Below are 21,764 nucleotides of genomic sequence, written 5' to 3' on the forward strand. Positions count from 1 at the left end.
ATAACAATTGTAAGTAAATCTGTTAAATTTTTCTGGACAATGCCAGCATTTGGATTTTTTTTTTTAAGAAGTAAAATTCTTACTGGTGGAAAAAATACTGCAATTTAAAAGATGTACAACTTCATATATATGTGTGTATATCTATATCTTATTGACTCATTGATTTACAGGTTCAGGGCCTCTGGAATTACAGGCAAAAATTTGTGTGTGTGTCTGCTATGTACATTTTTCTGGGAAGTGGACTCATAGTTACCACGGATTTTTTTTAAAAAGATTTATTTATTTATTGAAAGGCAGAGTTACAGAGAGGCAGAGGCAGAGAAAGAGTTCCTTCTTCTATCCTCTGGTTCACTCCCCAAATGGCCCACATGAGTGCAGGGGTCCAAGGACTTGGGCCATCTTCTACTGCTTTCCCAGGCCATAGCAGAGAGCTGGATTGGAAGTGGAGCAGCCGGGTCTCGAACTGGCACCCATATGGGATGCTGGCATTGCCTGCAGCGGCTTTACCCATTATGCCACAGCACTGGCCCCAGTTTCCATTGATTTTTTTTTTTAAAGATTTATTTATTTATGTGAAAGGCAGAGAGAGAGAGAGAGAGAGAGAGAGAGAGAGAGAGAGATCTTCCATCTGCTGGTCCACTCCCCAGGCTGTAGAAGAGCTGGATCAGAAGTGGAGCAGCAGGGACTGGAACCAGTCCCTATAATGTATGCCAGCACTGCTGGCGGTAGCTTTACCGGTTATGCCACATCACCCTTCCATTGATTTTGCAAAGCATCTAATGACTCCCCTTTTGTGAACCAAATGTTTCCCTAAGCAAAACCATGAAGTAGATAACTATTTCTGAAATTATCTCCCTTTAAAACATTAGCATTGTGTGATAACAATAATAATGTCTTAAAAACGAACAACTTCTTCTGCTCGCATGCCAGCAACAGTTCCGTAACAGCCCTATGAAGTAGTACTGTTCTTATTTTGCAGCCCAGGAAACCGAGGCACAGGCACTTGCCTAAGGTCACTTAGCTAGCCTGTGGTGGGGCCAGGAACCTAGCAAACTGGCCTCAGAGCGCACTGTGCAGCCAGGCCCTGTTCCTGAATCACAGTTGGTAAATTTTAAGTCTTCAGTGTCATCGTGGAGATGAAATGAGCTACAGTCGGAGAGCACAGAGCTGCATGTCCGGCACACACCGCAGTAGGTGTTTAAACACCACAAGCTCACGGTGCCCAACCTTTGTTGTATTCTAGGAGGCTCTGCCATCTATCAGTGTAGAGATACTGGGATCACCAAGTGCAAGACCCAAGGATTAGAAAGTTTAAGGTCAAAGCTGGAGATACTGTTTTCTCCGCAAAACTCTTCATGGTCTCGTATTCTCTCTTAAAATTGAATGCAAATGTTGCATTCTATTCCACAATTCAGGGACGTCTCTGTGACTGACTTCCTGGATCATAGTTTTTCTGTGGAGACACAGCTTTTCTAAGCCTTGGCCTCGTGCCTTTTTTTTAAAATTTTTATTTATTTATTTATTTATTTGAGGGAGAGGGAGAGACAGAGATCAATCTTCCATCTGCCGGTTCACTTTCCAAATGGTCGCCAACAGCTAGAGGGGGCCGTGTCTAAGCGGGGGAACTCCCTGGGGGGCCCCTTGTACCTGGACCACCATTGGCTGCTGTCTCAGGCTCACGAGCAGGGAGCGGGATCGGAAAAGGAGCAGCCGGGATTCGAATCCGAGCACTGGTTCGGGATGCGGGCCCCAGACCACAGCCCTGTGAGGACCTTGGCGGAGTGGCTCAGGTTTGGGAATTAGGAAGCCAAGATGTCCAGCACCTTGGGTCTGTAACAACATTGACCCCTTAACTTGTTTGGGTCGATTTTTCGCTCATCTACGGGCAGGACTGTGGTGATGGGTGAGTCACTGTCTGAGTTGTACAATATATAAAGATCACCCTTAGGCTCGCGTCTTTCACACTGTGGGTATCCTCTCATTAGCAGGTGAAGAAAGCCCATCAAGTGGGTCAAACGTGAAGAGAAGCGCAGATCAGGGTAACCAGTGTTTGGTGGGATTCTTGTTTCAGGACAGTTGCATGTACCACATGCAACGTACACCTCGCCTGTGGATCTTACCGCCCGTAGCGCTCAAAACTTTCGAAAACTACTGGAGGGCGGTGTCCCCTCCAGACGTGTAACTGGGAGGAACCTGGGTTTCCGACGTACCACGTGGGTGCCCGGGCCGAACGCCGACGACGCAAGCTACGCCCCTCAGCCCGGTCCCGCAGTTCCCCGCGAGGACAGCCTCCGGGGCGGCACCTGGGCCCACGTTGCACCTCCCGCCTCCGGGCGGGGCCGAGGGGAAGCGCGCGTCTCGTGACGTCATCACCGCGCGCTGCTGCCGCCGCTTCTTCCACTTCGCGGGAGAAGTTGTTGGCGCGAATGGATCCCGAGACCCGATAACGGATTCCCCAGACGGCCAGCACGCCCAGCCGCCCGCCCGCGCCTTAGTCCTGGGGCGGCGATGGTGAGCCCCTGGGGGAGGCCGTGCGGCTGGAGGGCTCGGGAGGCCTTGGCAGGCCGGGTGTGGACGGGGCATTCGTGGTATGCAGAGCGGGGGAGGACGGCGATGGGGAGCGGAGGCGCAGAGGGGCCACGCACCAGGCACGGGGCGCACGGCTTTCGCGGGTCCGCGGACTGCAGCCCGTGCTGCTAGGGCGCAGGGATTTGAGTGCAACGCGGCACTTTCCCTCCCCACCCCCACCTCTACTTTTGGGGGAAGGGAGGAAGGAGGCGAGTAATGATGGTGACTTGGGGACGCAGCTGTGAAGTTTTCTTCCAGTTAAGCGTTGCCCCACACCTCGGTGTGAGCCCTTCCCAGAAAGCCGATTTCCAGGTGTGGCTCCTAAGGAAGAAGAATGTAACAGCCTTTCCTTCCTCTTGAATCAGCCGTGTCAGGCCTTCGGCTTTGATTCTGGAGAACTCCACCAAGCGCCCGTCTCAGTCTTTTGGAGACCCGGGGGCACGGAGAAGATATTTTACTTAGATGAGCTCATAGGAGTCCAAGGGATCCCACGGTTGGCTTACCAGAAAGCCGATTTACAGGGAGGAGAAGCAGGTGTAATATATTTGACAGCTGTCATCCCTCGTCACCTGGTGTTAAGAGATCTTTAAAGAACGCGCAGAACCTCAGTGGGTTGTTCTGGATAAGCGTTCACACGAGTTGACGGGGAAATCATGCAGCTGCAAAACACATTCGTGAGAACATGGCAACATGTGAAGTATTTTTAATTTAAGACAGTTTAAGATGTTCCATTAAGCCAGAAGATAGTTAATGATCAGCTGTAATTTTTTTTTTTCGTTCTCCAACTTGTCAGAATGACAGCATTCTAGGGGGAAAGTGTTTTATGCCACATTGGGAGATCTTGCACCTTTTTGATGACAGTAGACACCCTCCCTGTCCGAGCGACTTCAGGTCAGGGTGAGCCAGGTGCTTTATCTGCTCTTTCAGCCCACACCGGTAGAGTTTTGCAGATGGTAGAGGCATTTTGTTGAGTTTTGAGGTTTGTCATACAACCACTACGATGATCATAGTTAGAGCCTAGGTATTTCTGACCACTACATTACACTGCCTCTCTAAAATGGTCCTCATTGCATTTTGGAGTTCAGGCTCTATGGTATTGTGGGAACTTGGTGAGATGTGACATCTTGAAGGTGAAGAGGGGGAGGATGAGTTTTAGTGTAATAGTTCATAGTAGTATAGCATTGTAATTTAGTTTAATAGTTAACGTATGGGCAGGTAAGTAGCTCTTTAAGCCTTTTTTCTTACCTGCAAAAAGGAGGTAAAAATACTGGCCTTAAGGGATTGTTTTAACAATTCAACAAATATATAATATATGTAAAGCTTCCATTCTAGGGCATGGCATATAGCAGATATTACACAGCTAGTCAACCAACAATAATGAACTTTCTCAAAATGAACTCTTTGGAAAGTTACATAGAGTTTAAGGAATATTATGGGTGCTTCTTGTGTTATGGTGAGCGGTGGGTTAAATGTTCAACTTTTGAGCTGTCAGGTACATTTAATTTCAATCCATTCTTTAGTACTCCTATTTATGGTGCAGGGGAAAAATGAATCTCTGAAAATTCAGATCAAATAGGTCAGTTTTTTTTTAAGATTTATTTGAAAACCAGAGTTACAGAGAGGCAGAGAAAGAGAGAGAAAGGTCTTCCATCTGCTGGTTCGCTCCCCAAGTGGTTGCAATGGCCGGAGTCAGACCGGCCAGGAGCCTCCTCAGGATCTCCCACTTGGGTGCAGGGACCCAAGGCCATAGCAAAGAGCTGGATTGGAAGTGGAGCAGTGGAGACTTGGACTGGTACCCACATGGGGCACCGCCGCATGCTATGCTATAGCGCTAGCCCCAGTGGGTCAGTTTTACTATTTATTAATGAAAAAAGGCTCAAAGTAGATAAGAGTTTTGGATTACATTGGTGTTTAACCCTCCAAGCTCAAATACAAACATTAGCAAAAATCGAGACTAAAATTTCTATTCATGAGTTTTTAAGCACCTGTGTACAAGTTTTATTATAGGTCAGTGGTAATCTCTGGGTTGTAGTTCCTTTGATAAATGTGGTGAGTGGTATGCAAATTTTTGCCCAGAGGAGTACATATGGGTATATGCACACCGTTTTAGGGGATTTACCTATTTTCTGAAGCCCAACTGTGGATGAAACATAACATCTCTTGCCCAGAGAGCTGCATGTTTTTCAAATATTTCTCAATTAAAAGTAAATGAATACAATACTTATAAAATAATTACTCAGTAAATGAATAAAATACTGTGTGCACACAATAGAATATTCTGCAACCATTAGGAAACTGAGAAATGTTAATGCTGGGATATGAAACAATTATCAAGATATAAAATCTCTCTGGAAAGTTATACAAGGAGCTAGCTGATAACATTTGTTGCTTCCAGAGATGAGAAGTATGTGTTTGAGAAACATAGTAGGAAGGGATACGTTTTCCCCTTGTGAATTTTGAACTGTGTGAATATATTATTGGGGTGGGCATTTGGTGCAACACTTAAGATGCCACTTGGGATGCCTGAAACTCGTGTTGGAGTGTCTGGATTTGCGTCTCAGCTGTACTTCCAGTTCTAGCGTCCTGCTAATGCACACCCTGGGATGCTGCAGGTGATGGCTAAAGTAGGGTCTCCTGCACCGGAGACACTGATTGAGTTGCTGGCTCATGGCTGCAGCCTGGCCCAGCCCCAACAGTTGTAGGCATTTAGGGTGTGAACCAGCTAATGGAAGAGCTCTCTCCATATGTCTCTGTCTCTCTGCCGTTCAAATTAAAACTATTAATAAAGAACATATTAGCTATTAAAGGATAGAAAATTAAAAACAAAAGGTATGAAAAAGAAGGCATGTAAACAATTTGAATTGCTGTGATATTTGCTGAAAATGTCAAACCTGAGAAATGGCCATTTTGAAAAAGTCAGTGTATACAGTCTATTTCCTGATATAATTCTTGAAAGTATGTGTAAGGTTGTATAGAATCTACATTAGACTTAAGAGACAGCTTTTTGAGCAACTGTCCTCTCAGTCTAAGTACATTATAATTTGAGCTGCTTCACAGTCCTGCTCTGTGTGGCATGCTTCACGTCACGGGTCACTGTGTGAAGTGCTTCCCTAGGAACGCTGCCATGACCCTGTTGCGATGTGGCTTTTACCACATAAACCACTGTGGGCCTATAGGGCTCCTAGCTACCTCTCTTGATTTCATCTGTCTTTTGAGTGCCTTAGGCTGGTTGTTTCTGTCTCAGGGCTTTTGTTCTTACTATTTCCTCTCCCTGGAATATTCTTCTAGGTCCCTGCTTTCTCATCATTCAAGGCTTCTATTGCCAAGGTCATGATACATACTTACGTTTTCCTTTAATGTTTTATGGTTTTAGTTCTTACATTTATAACTTTTCACCATTGTCGGTTAATTTTTGGATAGGTGTGAAGTGCAGGAATCCAAGTTGATTCTTTTCCTGTGATACCTAGTTGTCCCAGCACTATTTTTCAAAAAGACTTTTTTTTTTTTTTTTTTTTTTTTTTTACTGAATTGTCACGCTTGTCAAAGTAAATGTGAAGAATTTTTTTTCTGGGACTCTCAGTTCTAATCCATGGCTCTATACGTCTGTTCTAATGCCAGCAATACAGTCTTTATTACTGTGACTTTGTACTAAATTTTTATCTTCTGAAAAAGAGTAATTTGAAAGTCAGGGAGAGAGCTCATGAGCACTCTTTTTTTTTTTTTTTTGACAGGCAGAGTGGACAGTGAAAGAGAGACAGAGAGAAAGGTCTTCCTTTTGCCGTTGGTTCACCCTCCAATGGCTGCCGCGACTGGCGCATCTCGCTGATCCGAAGGCAGGAACCAGGTGCTTCTCCTGGTCTCCCTTGCGGGTGCAGGACCCAAGGACTTGGGCCATCCTCCACTGCACTCCCGGGCCATAGCAGAGAGCTGGCCTGGAGGAAGGGCAACCGAGACAGAATCCAGTGCCCCGACCGGGACTAGAACCCGGTGTGCCGGTGCCACAAGGCAGAGGATTAGCCAATTGAGCTGCGGCGCCGGCCTTTGAGCACTCTTCCAACTGCTGGTTCACTCCCCAGCTGGCCACTTTGGCTAGTGCCGGGCCAGGCCGAAGCCAGGAGCTGCTTCAGATCTCTCATGTGGGTGGCAGGGGCCCAAACACTTGACCATCTTCTGCTTTTCCCAGGCCTTAGCAGGGATCTAGATTGGAAGTGGAGCAGCTGGGACTTGAACTGGTGCCCATATGGGATGCTGGCATTGCAGGCAGTGACCTTACCTGCTACACCACATGCTAGCCCTTGTAATTTTTTTTCCCCCCACAGGCAGAGTTAGAGAAAGGTCTTCCTTCTCTTGGTTCACCCTGCAAATGGTCGCTACAGCTGGTGTCCTGTGGCTGGCGCACCGCGCCAATCTGAAGCCAGGAGCCAGGTCCTCCCATGTGGGTGCAGGGCCCAAGGACTTGGGCTATCCACTGTCTTTCCGGGCCACAGCAGAGAGCTGGACTGGAAGAGGAACAACTGGGACAGAATCCGGTGCCCCAACCGGGACTAGAACGTGGTATGCTGGCGCCGCAGGCGGAAGATTAGCCTAGTGATTAGCCCTTGTAATAATTTTTTGAAATCAGGAAGTATAAGTCTTCCAACTTTGTTCTTTTAAAAGTTGTTTTGGCTATTCCAGTCCTTTGAATTTCCATATGAATTTTAGATTGAGCAAAAATAACATCTCAGTTTTTGATAGGGAATGTATTGAGTCTGTAGATCAGTCTGGGGACTGTTGCCATCTTAACAATATTAAGTCTTCTGACCCATGAATATGGTATGTGTTTCTATTTCTTTAGGTCTTTAATTTCTTTAAACAATATTTTTTAGTTTTCTGAGTATGGGTTTATCAGTTCACTTGTCAAAAATAGTCCTAAGTATTTTATTCTTTTTGATGATTTTTTTATTTAAAAAATTTGAGAGGCAGAGAGAGAGTGGTCCCATATACTTGTCTACTCCCCAGATGCTTGCAGTGGTTTGATCTGGTCTGTGCCAAAGCCAGGAATTTATTCCAGGTCTCCCAGGTGGGTGGTGAGAACTCAGTCACTTGGGGCAGCAATGCTGCCTCCCTTTTGAAGTAGCCGGAAGGTGGAATTAGGAGCTGGCGCCAAGTGTTGAACCAGGTACTCTGATGTGGAATGCATTGTCTTCACCAGTGCTTAACTGCCCGTCCCTGAAGATATTTTATATATGATTTTTAAAAAATTTCACTTTTGGTTGCTTATTGCAAGAATATAGACATATTTTCTTTGTATATTGATCTCGTATCCTTACTGAGCAAATAGCTTTTTAGTGGCTTCCTTAAGAGTTTTTATATATAAGATTATTTCATCTGTAAACAAATAGTTTTTGTTCAATCTAAGTGCCTTTTATTTTGTTTTCTTAACTAAAACTTTTTGTTAGAAACATTACAGGAAGGGGCCGGCACCATGGCGCACTAGGTTAATTCTTTGCCTGAGACGCTGGCATCCCCTATGGGCGCCGGTTCTAGTCCTGGTTGCTCCTCTTCTAGTCCAGCTCTCTGCTGTGGCCCAGGGAAGGCAGTGGAGGATGGCCCAAGTGCTTGGGCCCTGCACCCGCGTGGGAATCCAGACTCCTGGCTCTGGATCGGTGCAGTTCTGGCTGTGACGGCCATTAGGGGAGTGAACCAATGGAAGGAAGACCTTTCTCTCTGTCTCTGTCTCACACTGTCTGAACTCTACCTGTCAAAAGGAAAAAAAAAAAAATACAGGAATAAATGCAGGTGCCAAGAACAGACTTTATTTTCCCTCATCTTCAGAGAAAAGCCTCAAAATATAAGACCTTAATATATTTTATTTATTTATTTACGATTTATCTTATTTATTTGAAAGACAAAGTTACAGATAGAGGTAGAGCCAGAGAGAGCCAGAGAGCCAGAGAACCAGAGAGAGAGAGAGGTCTTCCATCCGCTGGTTCACTCCCCAAATGGCCGCACTGGCCAGAGCTGAGCTGATCTGAAGCCAGGAGCCAGGAGCTTCTTCCGGGTCTCCCACACAGGTGCAGGGGCCCAAGGACTTGGGTCATCTTCCACTGCTTTCCCAGGCCATTGCAGAGAGCTGGATCAGAAGTGGAGCAGCCGGGACTCAAACCGGCATCCATGTGGGATGCCAATGCTACAGGCTGGGGCTTTAACCTGCTGTGCCACATTGGCGGCCCCTCTTTATTTTTTTTTTAAGATTTATTTGAAAGAGTTCTGGGGCAGGGGGGGAGAGAGAGAGAGAGAGAGCGAGGGGTATCTTCCATCTTCTGGTTCTCTCTCAAGATGGCTGCAGTGGCCAGAGCTGGGCCAGACTGAAGGCAGGAGTTTCATCCAGATCTCCCGTGTGGGTGCAGGGGCTCAGACACTTGGGCTGTTCTGTGCTGCTTTCCCAGGGCGTTAGCAGGGAGATGGATCAGAAGTGTAGTAGCTAGGACACAAACCATTGCCGACATGGCATGCCAATGCTGTAGGAGGTCGCTTTACCTGTCCTACACAACAATTAGAGGCACAGTTACACAATTAGGGGCATGTTGGCCCCTAATTTTATTTTTTTAAAGATTATTTATTGGGACTGGCATTGTGGCACAACGAGTCAAGTTGCCACCTATGGTGCCAGCATCCCATATGAGCATCAGTTCAAGACCTAACCCCCTCCTGGCCTCCCACATAAGTGGCATGGGCCCAAGTACTTAGGCTATTTTCTGCTGCCTTCCCAGGCACATTAGCTGGGAGCTGGATTGGAACCAGAGCAGCTTGGACTTTAATTGGCACCCCAGAATGCAGTGGCTTAACCTGCTGAACCACAGTGCAGGCCCCAAGACTTTAATATAATTTTACATAAATACTTAAAAATTGCCTCATAACTTTTCCCTCCTGTGCTGCCACCAGCTGTGTCATTGTATATTTTGGTCAGATACATAGTTTTGCTTTTTTGCTTGTGGTTTTAAAAATATTTTTTAATTGAAAGAGGAGCAGGATGGGGGGAGACAGGAGAGAGAGTGATTGATGTCTTCCGATCACTGGTTCACTCCCCGAATGCAGCCAGGAGCTCCATTTGGGTCTCCCACATGGTGACAGGGACTCGTGTACTTGAGCCATCATCTACTGTCTCCTAGGTGCTTTAGATCATTTTGAATGTTCATTTCTTTGTGGGTTTAGAAGGATTTATTGCAAAGATAATTTTTATTTTTATTTTTTTATTTTATTTATTTTTTTGACAGAGTGGATAGTGAGAGAGACAGAGAGAAAGGTGTTCCTTTTTGCCATTGGTTCACCCTCCAATGGCTGCTGCAGCCGGCGCATCTCGCTGATCCGAAGCCAGGAGCCAGGTGCTTCTCCTGGTCTCCCATGCAGGTGCAGGGCCCGAGCACTTGGGCCATCCTCCACTGCCTTCCCGGGCCATAGCAGAGAGCTGGCCTGGAAGAGGGGCAACCGGGATAGAATCCGGCACCCCAACCGGGACTAGAACCCGGTGTGCCGGCGCCGCAAGGTGGAGGATTAGCCTGTTAAGCCACGGCGCTGGCCATATTTTTATTTTTTATTATTAAAAAAAGTTTACTTATCCATTTTTGTCCATTTGAAAGGCAGAACAACAAAGGGTGAGAGCGATCTTCCATCTGATGGTTCATTCCTTAAATGGCTGTAATAGAAAGGGCTGGGCTGGGCTGGGCTGGGCTGAAGCTGTCACATTAGTAACAGGGGTCCAAGCACTTGAACCTTCACCTGCTGCTTTCCAGTATGCATTAGCAGGAAGCTGGATAAGAAGTTGAGTAACTGAGACTCAAACCAGGCACCCATATGGGATGTAGGCATTCATACAAGGCTTAACCTGCTGTGTCACAATGCCTACCCTGACAATTTAAAAAAAAAAAGTCTAACTTCTTGGCTTGGTCACAGACTTAAAAATGCATGTCTCATTATTAATTTTGCTTTTGACAGGCAGAGTTAGTGAGAGAGAGAGAGAAAGGTCTTCCTTCTGTTGGTTCACCCCCCAAATGGCTGCTGCGGCTGGCCCACTGTGCTGATCCGAAGCCAGGAGCCAGGTGCTTCCTCCTGGTGTCCCTTGTGGGTACAGGGCCCAAGCACTTGGGCCATCCTCCACTGCCATCCTGGGCCACAGCAGAGAGCTGGACTGGAAGAGGAGCAACCGGGACAGAATCCGGCACCCCAACCGGGACTAGAACCCAGGGTGCCGGAGCCGCAGGTGGAGGATTAGCCTAGTGAGCCATGGTGTGGGCCTATTTTTTTTTTTTTTTTTTTGAGTATTTGAAAAAGTCTGGTACAAAATCTTGGTATATGTATGTTAAGATTATACTTGGGTTGCCTGATAGAAAAGCTTCTCTCAATAGTGTTGGAGAACTGCTAGTTATATCTTAAGGTGTGAAAATACACTAAGTCTTTTTGTTTGTTTGCTTACATTTAAGAGCTTCTTGAATTTCAAAACTTGTACTAGATAATACTTCATTGGCATACTCTGTTCTCGTTTGTGAATTGGGGTTGACGACTTTAAAGGATTATAGAGTGAATTATTTAAATCATGCTTAAATCTGGGATGGGCATTGTGGCGCAGCTGGTTAAGCTGCCTCTTGAGACACCCCCCTTATTCTCTTGGGAGCGCCTGGGTTTTCATTCTGCTTCTGCTTCTGCTTCCAGTGCAGCACAGCAGGCCGCAAGTGCTGGCTCAAGTACTTGGGTCCTTGCCCCCATGTGGGCGACACAGATTGAATTCCAGCTTCCTGGCTTTGGCCTGGCCCAGCCCTGGCTGTTGCAGCCATTTGGGGAGTGGACCAGTAGATGGAAGATCTCTCTGTCTCTCTTTATTGATCTGCCTTTCAGAGAACAAAAAATAAGTAAACATTTAAAAAATGTTTATTAAATGGCACAGAGTAAGTCCTGTATGTTAAATATGTGAATGAATGAAGTCCTGAATCAGGGTGGTGGCAGTGGGGAATAGTTGGGGGAGCACAGCAATGGAAGATAACCTGGTGGGATGATTAGGTGCGGGGGCAGAATGAGGGGGAAACACAGTGCCTGTGTTTGTTTTCAGTGAACGGCGGTGCTCTGTGTGGAGCTGGGAATAAAGGGACACAAATCAGTTTGAGCAAAAAGATGAACTGAGCTTTGGTTGTTGTGTGTTGAGGTACCTTTGGGGGATCTGGATGCAGGTGCATCAGGAAGACTCTTAGGTATGTGGATATGGATTCAGAGGTCTGGACTGGAGATCCAAGATTGGGAGGCATCTGTGTGTCTGTGAGTGGGACTGAGGTGAAGTGCATGTGGGTTAGCTCACACAGTGTGAGTGTGTGGACCCAAAGTTTCAAACTTGGGCATCTTGGTAGGCTTCCCAGGAAAACCTCTAGGATTACACACAGTGTGTGTGTGTGTGTGTGTGTGAGTGAGAGAGAGAGAGAGAGAGAGAGTGTGTGTGTGTGTGTGTTTCTGTGGAAAATACAGCTTTATCAGATCCACAGGAACATAAAACTTCCTGGCATGATTAGTGAAAAATCACTTGCTTTGTTTCATCATCTCACAGTTTGGCACTTTTTTTTTTTTAAGATTTAGTTATCTTTTATTTGAAAGGCAAAGTTACAGGGAGAGAGAGAGTGATCATCTGTCCATCCACTGGTTCACTTCCTAAATGGCCGCTACTGCTGGAGCTGGGCTGATCTGAAGCCAGAAAACTAGGAGCTTCTTCTGATTCTCCCACATGGGTGCAGGGGCCATTTTCTGATGCTTTTCCTAGACACATTATCAGGGAGCTGGATTGGAAGTAGAACAGCTGGGACTTCAATTGGTGCCCATATGGGATGCCAGCACTGCAGGCGGCAGCTTCACCTGCTGCACCACAGCTCCTGCTGAAGTTTGGCAGATTTTAATATGCAGTGGGCAACCTGATTCTATTACCTTCTTTCATTAGCATATAAGGATGTGCAAGGTTAGGGGCCACAAGAGTAGGGAACTGCTGTATAGTGCATGGCAAATGGTGTACTTTTCATAACTATTTGATGAGTGAATCTGTACAAATAAATTCCAATTCCAATAAAAAATCAGATGATGAAACTTGTAAAGCCCTTTTTGCATGTCTTTAAGTTATTAAAACATTTAATGACAATGACTGATGTCGCCTAGAGAATACACTGTTATAGGTTTATTTTTTATTTGAACTTAATTTCTGTGTTCATTCAAGTGTTTCAAATTTGATTTTTTTTTTTTTTTTTTGACAGGCAGAGTGGACAGCGAGAGAGAGACAGAGAGAAAGGTCTTCCTTTTAGCCGTTGGTTCACCCTTCAGTGGCCGCCGCGGTAGGCGCGCTGCAGCCGGCGCACTGCGCTGATCCGATGGCAGGAGCCAGGGGCTTATCCTGGTCTCCCATGGGGTGCAGGACCCAAGCACTTGGGCCATCCTCCACTGCACTCCCTGGCCACAGCAGAGAGCTGGCCTGGAAGAGGGGCAACTGGGACAGAATCCGGTGCCCCGATCGGGACTAGAACCCGGTGTGCTGGCGCCGCAAGGCGGAGGATTAGCCTACTGAGCCACGGCGCCGGCCTCAAATTTGATTTTTTTAAGAAAGGCAGAGATACAGAGAGAAGGAGAGAGAGAGATCATTCATCCGTTGTTTCAGTCCCCAAATGGCTGGGGCTGGGCCAGGCTGCATCCTGGAGACTGGAGCTTCTTCCAGGTCTCCCATGTGGATGCAAGGGGCCCAAGGCCTCAGGCCATCTTCTGCTTTCCAAGGCTCATTATCAGGGAGCAGGATTGGAAGTTGAACAATTAGGACTTCGGGAATGCTGGCACTGCAGGTGGTAGCTTAACTTTCTACACCACAGCACCAGCCCCCCAAATTGGATTTTTTTGACTCAGAAGTCAAGTTGTAAAAAAGTTGACTTCTGGATTCATAAAAACCATAATAAGATACATTCGCCCAGGTGAAAATGTCAGAATTCTGAAATAGAACATAAGATCAGGCCCCAGCAGTTACAAATACTTCAGTTCTCACAGTTGTGCAGGTATGAAAGGATAACTGATCTTTAAAACCTAAATTAGGTACTTATTTCTGTTTTCTGTTTAATTTTGTGGGTTGGTTTGTATTTTTGGATCAGGTATACTGTGATACAATGTTTCCTTGAGAGGGTAGTAAGACTCAATGATAGGGGCCGGTGCAGCGGCTCACTAGGCTAATCCTCCGCCTGCGGTGCAGGCACACCGGGTTCTAGTCCCGGTTGGGGCGCCGGATTCTGTCCCGGTTGCTCCTCTTCCTGTTCAGCTCTCTGCTGTGGCCCGGGAGTGCAGTGGAGGATGGCCCAGGTTCTTGAGCCCTGCACCCGCATGGGAGACCAGGAGAAGCACCTGGCTCCTGGCTTCAGATCAGCGCAGTGCGCCGGCCACAGCAGCCATTGAAGGGTGAACCAATGGCAAAAAGGAAGACCTTTCTCTCTCTCTCTCTCACTATCCACTCTGACTGTCCAAAAAAAAAAAAAAAAAAAAAAAGACTCAATGATAGGAAAGATTCTGATTTCAACATTTCAACATCTTACACTTCCTCCTTGACATAGCTAAGAATGGAAATGGGTTGTTACTTCACTGTCAGGGGCGCAGCCTCTCACATAGACAGACTCAGCAGATTCTAGGCTGAGTGGGGAAACAGTTTCTAGTCCCCATTTCTGTTCCCTTGCTGTACTTTATTTCATCTGTTCTTTATTTCCTGTGTTCTGCTTTGTTCTCTAAGTACAGGAAGATTAAGAGCAGAGAGAATGAAAGCTTGCCTAGAACATAGATCTTTTATCCCAAGCCCCAAGAATAGTTCTTGACCCATATCAGGCTCTCAGTAAATATTTCTTGAATGAATAAATGAATAATTGCATGAAAGAAATTAATGCACGTCCTTATAATTTGCCAGTGCTGGAACCTGTTAAACTATTGCAAAGATTTTTCAGACCACCCTTGAATTTCACTAGCTGTTGTGTCTTCCTCTGTGAAGTTCTTGAGCCCTGTGCTAGACTTGGCACTATCAGTAATATTGATTACATAAGCAGAGACATTTCTAATTTCTAAAGAAAAAAATTTCTTCGGCTGAAAACAAATTTTAAAGAAGAGGAAATATCCTATTAAAATTGAGAGTATTTTTTGGGGGGCACAGTATTATAGTATGAGAAGAGATTAAAATGAATTATAGAAAATCAACTTTAATAATTTAACATAATTTAAATAATGGATAGTAAATGTTACTTTTTATACCTTCTGAAAATTTTTTAAAGCAAAAAGTATTAGGTAAAATCAGAACAAGCAATCCCAGTGAAAGATTATCTTTTTTTTTTTTTGACAGGCAGAGTGGACAGTGAGAGAGAGAAAGGTCTTCCTTTTGCCGTTGGTTCACCCTCCAATGGCCGCCGCGGCCAGCGCGCTGCGGCTGGCGCACCGCGCTGTTCCGATGGCAGGAGCCAGGTGCTTCTCCTGGTCTCCCATGGGGTGCAGGGCCCAAGGACTTGGGCCATCCTCCACTGCACTCCCTGGCCACAGCAGAGAGCTGGCCTGGAAGAGGGGCAACCGGGACAGGATCGGTGCCCCAACCGGGACTAGAACCCGGTGTGCCGGCCACGGCGCCGGCCGAAAGATTATCTTAATACACAATCTTTAAACACAGATCTCCCATTAATTTCATTGTACATAATCAGGAGTCTCTTTCTTAGCCCAGATATGAAGGTCACTGGCCTACTTGTGTTCAACAAGTACTAATACTTGCTTTTCCAGGGGCTGCTGGCCCTGTACTTGAGATTCATGGGAGAGAAGGTAGACAGGTCTGCTGTATGGAACTTACAGAAATGATCTCCTACAAATCGTTTTAAAAATTAGTTCAGGTCTAGCTGCTGAGGTCCTCTGTGCTCCTGGGGCTCTCCTAGCCTGGGATTAGCTCTGTTTTAGCCCTGAATTGCATTAAATTCTTTCTGTGCTAGTTTGTTTCCAGGTGGCTCTGTGAGGGCATTTGCTTCCTGGTGGAATGCTCACTTGGTGTGCTAAGTCTCTGGCACAGGGCCTGCCTGTAACTGTGCAGGGATCAGATGTGTCAGGAGTAATGTGAAGGGGAAGACCACGTTGCTAATTGTAGAGTCTCGATCCTTTGAGTTACAGGAAAACCGAGGGGGCAGTCGGGGCAGGTGGAAACTGGCTGAAATTTGGAGTGGGAGGACCAGGTTCCATTCTGGAGGTCTTTGCTTTGCCACATCTACTCTCATGGGGATTCTGCGAGGGAACTGGTGTGGAAGGGAAACTGAAGGAGAGCGACTTGGAGTATTTCATCCAGGGGGCCCCCAGAAGTGGCAAAACTGACAAAAAGCCTGTGTTTGCCTGCTTCACTGTTCCCACTTACCTGCTCTGCGATAAGATGCATTGTCTCCTCCTCTGGGCCTGTTTATCTGTTTACCTGAGAGATCATGGAAAGATCTCACTGTCCAGCGCTGTAGTGGCCACACGTACTGGTTGCCTCTGCTGAAACAAGTTGCACTTTGTGAAACTTGTTTGCCTCAGTCTTTTGCCTTGTCTGAACTGACCTGTTTAATCAGTTACACTTTTCAAAGAAGAAAGTAGAAAGACAGACTTATGTACTGGTCTCTATTGGTCACAGCTTCATTTCTTATGGAAGGGAAATGCTGGGGACAAAGTTTCTGCACATGTAAGATTTTGCTAAATGTTGCTGTGTTGTCTGTCCTCCGGAAAGGATCTAGCAGCGTAGAGTGTGATCATCTGTTTCCCCACTGCCTTGGCAAATCTGAGTATCATCAGTTTTTCAACAATGAAAGTGAAATAACCAAGTTTGAATTTATCTGCTTGTTTGTGATGTTGAGCATTTTGTATTACATGTGTTGGTTGGCATTTGCATTTTACTTTAGATTTTACTTTTTCCATTGTTTTTTTTTTTATTTATAGCAACTGTCATATAGTACACATATTGATATTTTAAGTTGATTGCATGTATTGTATCTTTTGGTATCTTTGGTTTAATTTTTATGTTGTTAATTCTTTTTTTTTTTTTTAATTTTTTTTATGGTGTCAAGTCTTATTGTTCTGCTCAGAAGGCCCTCCCCTTGCCAAGATTATAAAAGTACATTAAGAGTTTGTTCATATTTCTGCTCATTTATTCAGCAGGAGTTATTCTGTACAAGTCAGGAGGTATTTCGCTCCTTTGTTTGGGAGTCGATTAGCGGCTTGGCTTGTTCTTCCGCATTTCGTGACATCTTTGAAGATGTGGAGTGCTAGACGGGGAATGTTAATCGGAAGAACAGGGTGAAGTCACACTCTGTGAATTAAGTGCAGACTGCTGACCTTTGCCTCCTACTTTATCCCTGTGACAGCTGCTCTCACTGGGTACCGTCCTAAACAGGTGGGAGTTGAGTGGCTTATGTTCCAATGAAATCTCTTCTAAAACTTGAGGTTTTTGGTGTACACTGAGTGAGAGCAGGATGCTGAAATTTCTTTAACTCTTAGGCAGCCATCAGGATGAGGAGGGAGGGGGCGAAGGGTAGGATAAAGAGAAAGGAAAAGAAAGGGAATGTGCTGGCAACGCTGAGGAGTGGCCAGGTCGGTTTTTTTTTTTAAGTCACTGTGTATTTTTTTTTTTTTAAGATTTATTTATTTATTTGAAAGGTAGAGATATGGGGAGAGAGCGAGAGAAGAGACAGAGAAGAGAGATCTTTCATCTGCTGGTTCACTCCCCAAATGGCCACAATGGCTGGGACTGGGCCTGGCTGAAGCCAGGAGCCAGGAGCTTTTTCCAAGCCTCCCATGTGAATGCAAGGACCCAAGGACCCAAGGACATCTTCTGATGCTTTCCCGGCACATTAGCAGGGAGCTGGATTGGAAGTGGAGCAGCTGGGACTTGAACTGGTGCCCATATGGTGGCTGCAGGCGGAGGCTTAACCTGCTGTGCCACAGCAACGGTCCTCTGTGTAGATTTGTGTACAGAAGAATGGAAGAGCTCACCATTACCAACAGTTCTATTCCCTGAACTGTATTACGTTTTCTTTCCCTCTGTGATTTTAAGCATTTGTGGTCCGGAAACAGCTTGAAAACCTTAACTTGCTTTAACAGGCTTATTAACCTACAGTTCCGGTGTTTCTGAGGAGTACGCACACTGTGTCTCTTTCTCTTTGTGTATGTGTTCAGTCACCGCTGTTTGAAGAGTCACTGTGTAATTTCAAAAGAGAAACTCTGATATGAAACTCTCATTTCCTCTAGAAGCAATGAAGCAAGTCAGCCTCAAACTCGATTCTGTGCAAATCATAGGGAAGACTGTGCGCTTCTTTATTGTCCTTTTCTTCGTTTGCACCTGACACAATGTCTTAGTTTTACAGCCGAGGTGTATGTTCTGTAAGGAGTGGTTTTTAGACTCAGGCTTAATTAGTATGTTTGTAACTTCTGGAGCAAGGCAAATTACAAGAGGACACAAAACTCAGGAACCCTTTACCCCCCACCCCCTTTTTTTTTTTTTTTTTTTTTGCTTTTAATTTTTCATGCCTGGGTACCTGTTTATCTGCTTTGCTTATTGGCCTTGCCACAAAGGGATGTTTGTGTGTGTGTATGTGTAGCAACTTTTGTCTGATTTTTTTAAAAAGATTTATTCATTTAAAAAATTTATTTATTTATGTGAAAGGCACAGTTTCAGAGAGAAAGAGAGAGGGAGAGACAGAGAGAGAGAGATCTTCCAACTGTTGGTTCACTCCCCATATGGCTGCAACAGCTGGGGCTGGGCTAATCCGAAGCCAGGAGCCAGGAACTTCTTCCAGGCCTCCCATGTGGGTAGCATGGGCCCAAGCATTTGGACCATCTTTTGTTGTTTTTCCTAGGCACACTAGCAGGGAGCTGGATTGGAAGTAGAGCAGCTGGGATACAAACTGGCGCCCATAACGGATACTGGCACTGCAGGCAGTGGCGTTACCCACTGTGCTACAGTGCTAGCTCCTACAAACCACTTTTGTAGTAATTTCTGTCATACAATAAGGAGAGGTGGATTTGGAGTGGTAAAAAACATTGAAAATTCAGGATTATAAACAACAAGAATGAGAAGGAGGAAAATAATACAACCGCTTTGTGAACCCAGTTCTTCACCTTCCCGATGGGAATACAGAAACAGATACAGTAACTTGTCCAAAGGTCATGCAGATAGAAAGCACTGGAACGCAGATGCAAACTAAGACTTTTGATTATAAGATCTGTTCTCTTTTCTCTACATCAGTTTCCTCAAAACTGAATTCTAGAATGGTAGGGAAAAATAAAAGCATAAGAAAAATTAGTGATTCAAATGTAAATTGCACTGTAAATATTTCCGTATGATTCATTTGAACCCTGCAGTTTAACATAGGGAAGAGCCATTAGTGTATCATAATAGCACCTGTCATTGTTTGGATATAGTTTGAGTGTGTTCCCTAAAGGTTTGTGTGTTGGAAGCTTGATTCTCTGTGGTGAAGGGGGTGCTGAGACCTTTAAGATGTGGAGCCTAATGGGAGGCAGCTGGGGATGCTGTTCTCGGAAAGGATTAAGTAGTTCTTAGGGGACTCCAGTTAATGCTTGAGAGGCAATTGTTACACAAGAGCAAGACTGGCTACTCCAGTAGCTAGCTTCCTTGATGCCATGTGATCTCTTCCCCTGCACATGAGCCCACCCTGGTATACTACTTGCCATGGGATGGAACTTAGGGAGCCCTCACCCGAGGCCAGATCAATGGGGCCACCCTGTCTTGGACTTTTCAGCTGAATAAACCTCTTGTCTTTATAAAATTCTCAGCCTCAGATATATTTATTGATTGATTTTATTTGTTTGAAAAGCAGAGAGACCGAGACACAGGTTTATCACTTGCTGATTTATTCCCCAAATGCCTGCAACAGCTGGAGCTGTGCTGGTTGAAGCTGGTAACCCAGAACTCGATCCATGTCCCCCATTCAGGTTGCATGGACCTAACCACTTGAGCTGTTACCTCCTGCCCCCCAGGGTATGCACTAGCAGAAAGCTGGAATGGAGAACAGCACCAGATTTGAACCTAGGCAGCCTGTGGGCATGCAGGCTTAACTTCTCTGCCAAATGCCTGCCCCCTCAGAGATTTTGGTATAACAATGGGAAGCGAAGGCAGGATCAATTTTCTTTTCAGCATTTAGAAAACTTGTGTAAAAAATAATTTTGGGATTCATAGTTATTAAGATAAGAGTTGTGAAAATAATTTTTTAAAACTGGAGTTACTAGGAGTAAATTCCATGGAGAAGGGTCATATTTTTTTGGTTTGTTTTGGGGTAGAGTTTTTAATTAATTTTTTTTAAGGAACACAAATTTCATATCTACAACTTTGGGAATATAGTTCTTTCCTCCATACCCGCCCTCCCACCTCTTCTCTTCCTCCCTCTCCCCTTCTCAGTCCCATTGTCTGTTAATATTCATTTTCAATTAACTTTGTATGTGGAAGATCAACTCTACACTAAGATTTCAACAATTTGCGCGCACACACACACACACACTGAAAACAAGTATCACAGTCAAATCTCATAACTCATTGAAGACAGGTCGTGAATGGGAAGTCAGTGCACAGTGACTCCTGTTGTTAATTTAACAATCTGTTATTTATTTTTTTTTTTTTTGGCAGGCAGAGTTAGACAGTGAGAGAGAGAGAGAGAAAGGTCTTCCTTCCATTGGTTCACCCCCCAAATGGCTGCTATGGCCGGCGCGCTGTGCCGATCCAAAGCCAGGAGCCAGGTGCTTCCTCCTGGTCTCCCATGCGGGTACAGGGCCCAGGCACTTGGGCTGTCCTCCACCGTCCTCCCAGGCCACAGCAGAGAGCTGGACTGGAAGAGGAGCAACCAGGACAGAACCAGTGCCCCAACCGGGACTAGAACCCGGTGTGCTGGCGCCGCAAGCAGAGGATTAGCCTAGTAAGCTGCAGCGCCGGCCCAATCTTTTTTTTTTTTTTTAAGATTTATTTATTTATTTGAAAGTCAGAGTTATACAGAGAGAGAGACAGAGAGACAAAGAGGTCTTCCATCCAATGGTTCACTCCCCAATTGGCTGCAACAGCCGGAGCTGTGCTGATCCGAAGCCAGGAGCTTTTTCCGGGTCTCCTACGTGGGTGCAGGGCCCAAGACTTGGGCCATCTTCTTACTGGTTTCCCAGGCCATAGCAGAGAGCTGGATCAGAGGAGGAGCAGCTGGGACTAGAACTGGTACTCATATGGGTTGCCGGTGCTTCAGGCCAGAGTGTTAACCCGCTGTACCACAGCACCGGCCCCAACAATTAACACTCTTATGTATGACATCAGTGACTACCTGAGGCTCTTGACATGAGCAGCCTAGGCTATGGAAGCCTTTGAATCCACAAACTCCATCGGTATTTAGACAAGGCTATATGCAAAGTGGAAGTTCTCTCCTCCTTTTAGAGAAAAGAAAAGTATATCTTTCTTTGATGACCACTTCTTTCCATTGGGATCTCTCACAGAGATCCTTCATGTAGAACATTTTTTGCCATAGTGTCTTGGCTTTCCATGCCTGAAATGCTCTCATGGGCTTTTCAGCCAGACCAGGAAGCCTTAAGGGCTGATTCTGATGTCAGAGAGTTACTTAAAGCAATTGACATTCTATGAGTCTGCTTTGTGGACTTCTTTCATGTTGGAGCATTCCCTCATTTTTAATTCTGTTTACTATAATAAGGGTCATATTCTTCAACTCTGTATTCTCACCAACTCTGCATGGGCTAATGGGAAGTGTATGTGTATGATGATCAACCAGTACTCACTGCTTGCTCTTTCATAATTGTGTTACCATTAACAAACATATCCTTTGCTTGTTTTTGCACTGTTTTTGGCCAGTTTTGAAACGTAATATTTTTCATTTGGTAAATTATTTTTAAAAAGATTATTTATTTGAATGGCAGATTGATCTTGCCTTGCCTGATTCACTCCCCAAATGCCTGTGACAGCTGGAGCAGAGCCTGGCCAAAATCAGGAGTTAGGACCTCAATCTGAGCCTCCCACATGGGTGACAGAGACCCAAGTACCTGAGTCATTACTTTCTGCTTCCCAGGGAAGCCATAATAAGCAGGAAGCCATAATAAGGAGCAGAGCTGGGACTTAAATGCAGCCACTCTAATATGGGATGTAGTATCTCAGGTGGAAAAGTAGTATTAATATTTTA

At 45.4% G+C, this 21,764-nt stretch overlaps 1 protein-coding gene across 1 annotated transcript in view; it reads left to right on the forward strand.

The window, feature by feature from the left end:
* Positions 1-2,363: 2,363 nt before the first annotated feature.
* The window catches only part of RFC1 (replication factor C subunit 1), an 88,452-nt gene continuing 69,051 nt past the window's right edge, over positions 2,364-21,764 (forward strand). Inside the window, exon 1 of the mRNA XM_062213583.1 lies at positions 2,364-2,511. Within this exon, the coding sequence (XP_062069567.1) occupies positions 2,509-2,511 (3 nt within the window). The 5' untranslated portion in view covers positions 2,364-2,508. The remainder of the gene's footprint in view (positions 2,512-21,764) is intronic.

Source organism: Lepus europaeus, chromosome 16 (genome assembly GCF_033115175.1).
Source record: "Lepus europaeus isolate LE1 chromosome 16, mLepTim1.pri, whole genome shotgun sequence".
NCBI lineage: Eukaryota > Metazoa > Chordata > Mammalia > Lagomorpha > Leporidae > Lepus > Lepus europaeus.